General features: G+C 32.1%; 1 protein-coding gene across 3 annotated transcripts in view; it reads left to right on the forward strand.

Annotated features, from left to right (window-relative positions):
• Positions 1 to 1257, forward strand: part of epb41l4a (erythrocyte membrane protein band 4.1 like 4A) — a 55331-nt gene extending 54074 nt beyond the window's left edge. For 2 of the 3 annotated variants that reach the window (XM_079861216.1, XM_079861217.1), the window contains exon 23: positions 619 to 1254. In XM_079861216.1, the coding sequence (XP_079717342.1) occupies positions 619 to 729 (111 nt within the window). In that variant the 3' untranslated portion in view covers positions 730 to 1254. Of the gene's footprint in view, positions 1 to 618 lie in introns of all 3 variants that reach the window. The other variant, XM_079861218.1, reaches the window with a different exon arrangement.
• Positions 1258 to 7344: the final 6087 nt, after the last annotated feature.

Below are 7344 nucleotides of genomic sequence, written 5' to 3' on the forward strand. Positions count from 1 at the left end.
TCTCACAATTCTGACTTTATATCTCACAATTCTGACTTTATATCTCACAATTCTGACTTTATAACATGCAATTGTGACTTTATATCTCACAATTCTGACTTTATATCTCACAATTCTGACTTTATATCTCGCAATTCTGACTATATCTCACAATTCTGACTTTATATCTCGCAATTCTGACTTTATATCTCACAATTCTGACTTTATATCTCGCAATTCTGACTTTATATCACACAATTCTGACTTTATATCTCACAATTCTGACTTTATATCTCGCAATTCTGACTTTATATCTCACAATTCTGACTTTATATCTCACAATTCTGACTTTATATCTCGCAATTCTGACTTTATATCACACAATTCTGACTTTATATCTCACAATTCTGACTTTATATCTCGCAATTCTGACTTTATAACACGCAATTGTGACTTTATATCACGCAATTAAATAAAGTCGTAAAATTGTAATATTATTTAACAATACTACTGTTTTTAGTGTATTTTTGATCAAATAAATGATTATTTGGTTAGCAGAAGAGTGATCATATAATCATATAATCAGTGTCTGATGTTTCTCACTGTAACGTGTGCCTGTTTTTGTTTTGTTCCTTCCAGAAGAAGAAAGGCTCCAAAGACACTCTCTCGGAGAGCTCTGAACAGGACACTAAAAGCACCGCCAAGGTGGTGAAGACCGTACACACATCTCGAGTCAAAGCAGAAACGTGAGCGCTTCTCACAGTCGACGCGTCAGGGACGAGCGGAAGCACGAGACACTGAAGTGATCCAGATTCACGGACACCCTCAATGAAAAATCTTTCATCACAGTTCATAAATCAGCTTAATTCTACAGTAAAACATATTTCTTCACATGGTCTAGAGTCTCCTGTGAAATTAGATTCATTTCCTACTGACAATCAAATGAAGGATCGTGGACCGTTGTATAGTTCACACGACTCAGTCTGATATTGTCGCGAACAATATCTTTTGAACACATTTTCGTACAGTATTAAACGTCTGTGAGCTAAATCAGCATGTGGGAATGGTGGTAAACAGTGCTTTGTATTATTAATATTAATGTTGTTCGTTGTGTCCTCAGATTTTAGAGTCAGCTCTGCTGTAGGAAATGTTGCTGCTGTATTTCTATTTTTGTTTTTGCACAATAATGTAGACTCTCATTTCTGTTTAAAAAAAATCACTGTAACTAAACTGGAAGCTCAAATTCTTGTCAATAAAGACATTCCATCACATTCACACTGGGGTTATTTGACCTGCATGTAGTAACACACTGCAGCCAGTAGTGGGAGGCAAACAGCTTGGTAAAGATATTAAGATACAGGTAATACAGGTAATAATTTTATTGGGGAAATACAATATATGCACAAGACAAATGGGCTCTTTGCCGTGCAGGGTAGTGACTGATTACATGTAATATGGATTACATAATCAGATTCCAAGAAAAGTACTTGTAATTAGATTATATTGCGTTTTAAAATACTTGTAATAGGACTACAGTTAGTCTTTTTGCGTGTTATTCTCACATTGGCAGTAAATTATTCATAATTCATTGATTATTGTCCCTACTACTTCTTTTAAACTTTTCTAAAATAATGATAATAATAATAATTCTGCTTATATATATGTTCAGGTTTGTGAAATTGCTCACACAGACCAGCCACTGAAAAGCATTTGATCAGTGGATTTACAGAAATCATTTCACTTTTAAGAAGAGTTTTCTCAACATTGTAACACTGCATATCTAATCAATATCTGACAAACACATTCATTATTATATGAAATATCACAGAGAGTCATTTAACCATGTATTACTGTCTTTGGAAGGCTTTTGTATTGTTTTTCAAACACTATAAAATGTACAAGTTCATGTCATTTCTTATTTACATGCAATGCAGGGATTCCCCAAATTTTGTCAGCTGAACTTCTTTGATTCAATATATTTACTTAAAGATGACCCTGAGATTTCAAGTTAATAGGTCAAAAATAATAATAATAAAATGATAATGGTCACGTGACATGCAGGTAAACAAATACAAATATTTTTAAATAATTGTTAGTGTTTTATTTTGATTGTTTATATTTTACAATTATTTTTATTTAACATTTTTATCATTTAATTACTTAATAGCTTTTCATTAAACTCATGAAACCCAGTCTGGGAAACCCTGACTGACATAATGTGATATCTAACACACTTCATGTTGTTGATAACAAATAATATATTTTCTTTCTCTTTGTATTTTTATATCAATATGGTACAAGATTATCCTATTCAAATCAATGTGATAAACAAATTAGGTCAAAAGTTATCTAAAAGAAGTGGTCAGATTGTATTACTTTAAATGTAATGGATTACGTTACTAACTACAATTTGTATCTACCTAGCACTGGCTCTTTGAGCTACTATAAGTTTATGACCATGCACTGTTAATAATTATTCAATTTATTTTGGTCCACAATCTGAAAACAAAAGCCATAAAAAAATAAAATTAAATTAAAAAAACCTGTATTTAATCAAATTAACATCTCAACAAAACATTTCCACAGTGATCAAAAAGTAGACAGAAGGCGTTACTCATGACATCACACTTCTCAGTTTTTTTGTTTTTTAAGTTATTCACCTTTTAAGATTCTCAAACTATATGAATATGGCCGTTCATACGTGTTATCAACAGCTCCCTAACAAATTATTAATTCAACATAATTCAAAGAATACATAACCTTCCTTTAAGTAACATAATTTTATATATATATATATATTCAATTGTGTTTGATTCACTGACCCATATGTAAATATTCATTGGAGAAAAAGCGTGAAAAACATGTAAGTGTTTTATCTTTTGCAACGTTATTAAGGTTATTATTATGTGACTATATGTACAAACACCTATTTTATGTTCTTGTGGGACTGAAAAATAAAATGGTCTTTATAATGATTCGCAATGGTAAAACACTTAACGTTCAATTTAGCGTGATGCCTTCATATTCTGGGTATATTAACATTCACTAAGATTAGTAAATATTTTTAGTTAGCCAACTGAATCCATATGTTTATTTTATTGATTATTGTTAAATACACAAAGGTAGTTTAGGCTACTTATGGTTTAGAAGTGATGTAAAACAATCATTTATTTAAACAATCACTCATTCTTGAACTGTTTAAGTTCCCATGCTGCCATCATGTGTATTTCTGACAGAGTGAATATGATTTATTAAGGTACAGTACATCCTTAAGAATTAAGTTGTTTAAATTAATTTTCTAAAATAACTTTTTAGAAGCAAGTCAGGTAGGAGTGTTTGAACATTGTTTGTCAGCACCCGTGGGGAATGTGGGTGTTTAACCATGGTTTTAACAGGCTGATGATTGGCTGTTCTGGCTTAAGTCCCGCCTCTCTTGGTGTGTTGTTATCGGTCAGCTCATGCTGAGGAGGCGGAAATATGGTTATTTACATCTCCCTTTTCCAGGTACTTTGAATGAGTGTTTATTCTTTCGAGGTTTTTAAATAAGCTTAATATGTGTTTGGGAAGATATTCTGTTTATGTTTTGTTGACATGTCGAGTGTTTTCGGTAATATATTTCGTTTTTTAGACTAATTGCTAATTGGGATATTGTTCAGCAGCTAACGGTTAGCTAAATTCGGTTGGTCAGTTGGTTGATGATGTTAGTTGCATTTATTTATATATAAGTTACATGTATTCGTATTGAACCGAAACGGTACGGGCGTCGCGGTTCGGTGCATGAATACACACGGAGAATACACGGTATAACAATAAATAAAACTTGCCTGCAAATTAATTAATGTAATGCGGAACTACTGTTAGAGCTCTGGCTCTGCGATGTAAAGATTGCAATGCTGGAATATGTTGTTTGTGTGTATGTGTGTGTGTGTGTGTGTGTGTGTGTGTGTGTGAGAGAGAGAGAGGCAGAGAGAGAGAGAGAGAGAGAGGCAGAGAGAGAGAGAGGGAGAGGCAGAGAGAGAGAGGGGCGCGGGCGCGATCGAGATCGAACAGTGGAAACAAACAAGTAATAAAAACTCAGTGAGTGTTTTAGCGCAATTTTCTGACGTCATGGGATCACAACACTAAGAGATAGTAAATCTTTTTATGTTTTTTTTTTGTTTTTTTTTGTGTTTTTTTTTGTGTGCGTTCCCGAGATTAGACCTTCCTTAACATAATGCCGAAAACCCGAAGTCTCTAGGTGGTCTGGTTGAGGAGGAGATAGAAGTGCAAGATTGGTGCGCACAGACAGAACAGAAATCATGAGTTAACAATCGCAATTTTGTCCGTAGGAAAATTGCGCTAAAAACATACTCCGTCATTTTGTTCATAGGACATCGTTCAAACTGCAAAGTGTTTACTTATATTTGTGTACACTCGTAATAAAACGCAAGTTACGCAACATTGTGCTTTTGTCAAACTGTAACATACAACTGTCACACAACACAGTGAGTAAGTTACACATTCTACATTGATTAAAAAATAAAATCAAATTTGTTTTTAATGGTAGTATTGTTTTATACAGAAATAAATTATTTATAATTCAGATGAGAATAAAGTTAGTGTTAATTAAAATTTTAGGGAAAAAAAATATATTGATCTGAAATATAGCAAATTAATTTTAAATTCATTCAGGTACAATTACCATTTTTATTAATTTAATTAATAAACTAATTATATAAAACTATTGTCAATGCACTACAAATAAACTGGTTCTATGCCTTTACTTTATTAATAAAACTTACAAGGCTTAAGACATTTATTTTCCTTTGGTGGTACAGCCTGAGATATGCACAATAAAAAAAAAAATTGCCTTCTACGTTTTTGTTTTGCTTTTCCCTCCATTGTACCGAACTCGTACCGAACCGTGATGCCTGAACCGAAGTATGAACCGAATCTTTGTACCGTTCCACCCCTAATATATACACTACCGGTCAAAAGTTTGGGGTCAGTAAGATTTTTAATGTTTTTTAAAGAAGTATCTTCTGCTCACCAAGGCTGCATTTATTTGATTAAAAATACAAAAACAATCATATTGTGAAATATTATTACAATTTAAATCAGCTGTTTTCTATGTGAATATACAGTAAAGTGTAATTTATTCCTGTGATCAAAGCTGAATTTTCAGCATCATTACTCCACTCTTCAGAGTCACATGATCCTTCAGAAATCATTCTAATATGAGGATTTGATGCTCAAGAAACATTTATGATTATTATCAATGTTGAAAACAGTTTTTTACATTTTTATTTCATGATGTTATGATGAATAGAAAGTTGAAAAAACAGCATTTATCTGAAATCTAAAGCTTTTGTAACATTAAACACAACCGTTCAAAAGTTTGGGGTCAGTAAGAATTTTAATTTTATTTTTTGGGGAAAGAAATAAAATAAATCAATACTTTTATTCATCAAGGATGAGACTGATCAAAAGTTACAGTAAAGACATTTATAATGTTAGAAAATATTCTATTTTAAATAAGTCCTGTTCTTTTGAACTTTCTATTCATAAAAAAATGTGAAAAAAATTGTACATAACTTTTCAACATTGAAAATAATAATTAATGTTTTTTGAGCATAAAATAGGCATATTAGAATGATTTCTGAAGGATCATGTGACACTGAAGACTGGAGTAATGATGCTGAAAATTCAGCTTTGATAACAGGAATAAATGACATTTTAAAATATATTAAAATAGAAAACAGTAATTTTAAATTGTCATAAAATTTCACAATATAACTGTTATTTTTTTGTTTTTTTTTAATCAAATAAATGCAGCCTTTTGGTGAGCAGAAGAGACTTCTTTTAAAAACATAAAATCTTACCGATCTAAAACTTTTGACCAGTAGTGTATATATATTACATATTAAAGATTATTAAATTATTTATGATTCTTTATCAAGTCTACTGTTGTGTATTTTCACAACAGAGTTTTGACTTATCTTCCGTGTGTTCCGAGTGTGTTTTTATACTTTTCTAGTATCACTCATTTAAATGGGAAGCTTTTTATATCTTGTATGTTATACCTTTTGTACCTGGCATTGTATTCATCGTTTTAATTGTTAATAAACAAACCACATCCATCCCCCGCACTTTTGAAAAGCTTGCTACGCCCCTGGTCAAGATAATTAAATAATCAAAGCTAATGAGGAAGAATGTTAAATTTATTTATATGTTAATCTAGCCTGGGAAAACCCAGACAACTTCCGGCAAATTCAGATTTGCTCGAGAAGTAGTCCGGCAAAGAGCTCATTCAAACCCATTTCCATGGCCGAGAAATCGCGGCACCAATCTCAGAAACGTTGAGGCGGGCTTTACACAATAACGATCGCTCTGATTGGTTTTAGGTCTATCCAATTGCGCCCAGAGGCATTTGAGCGACGTCCGTAAAATTTTTAAATGCATTATTATATTCAAATTGCAAACACATGAGGACAGTCTCCATGAAAGACCCACTGGCAGATGAACATGCTACTACATTTCTCTCCGAAACGGTAGGAAATTAAATTAGATTTAATAGAGGATTTTAACTGTGACACAATGATTGACAGGGCAGTTTAAGTGACAGGATGCACGCGACAGATCCGTCCGATAAAGATGACGAAGTAGTATGTCCCAAAGCTTGCCTACTTTTTTGCTAGACATTCAAAAGTAAATACCTTTTCTTCACAAAAAGAGTACATACTTTTATGACGTAGTGTAACTTAGGCGAATTGGGACACAGCATATGGCTTTACATGATGACGATCGCTCTGACGTCCGTTGGTGACGCCCCTTTGGAAATGATTTGTCTATGGAGCTTTGCCAGACCATAACTCAGTTACTACTGAGAATGGTCTGGTTTTAACCAGGCTAATGTTAACCCTTTGGATAACAAATTTGACGCATTACATTTTTTAAAATTATTATTATTTTAAATTTTAGCACTTGCTGTGTGGGAAAAAATTGAAAATAATAATGGACATGATTCGAAAAGGTTAAATTGTCCTGAAATGGAGACACATTTCATCTATTGGAAAATCTTACTGAAAGCTAATTTTTTGAGAGATCAACACAGCTTATTTAGATTTATGGCTTTGATTTTCTCACAGTTTTAGAGTAAAACGTGTTTTGGAAAATATCTATTTCACATATATATATTCATTCATATAATAAATAGATTATAATAACTACTGCATAAATTAAGTAGCTACCATAAAATCCCCTAAAAATAGGAAATATTAAATAAAATACATTATCGAACTAAAATATAGTACTATCATTTTATTGAAATAAAAACAAATCGGTTATTTTTGCTTAAGAAAAAAGAAAAAGAAACAACATTTTAAA

This window comes from Squalius cephalus (assembly GCF_949319135.1).
Source record: "Squalius cephalus genome assembly, chromosome: 24".
In the NCBI taxonomy this organism is placed as follows: domain Eukaryota; kingdom Metazoa; phylum Chordata; class Actinopteri; order Cypriniformes; family Leuciscidae; genus Squalius; species Squalius cephalus.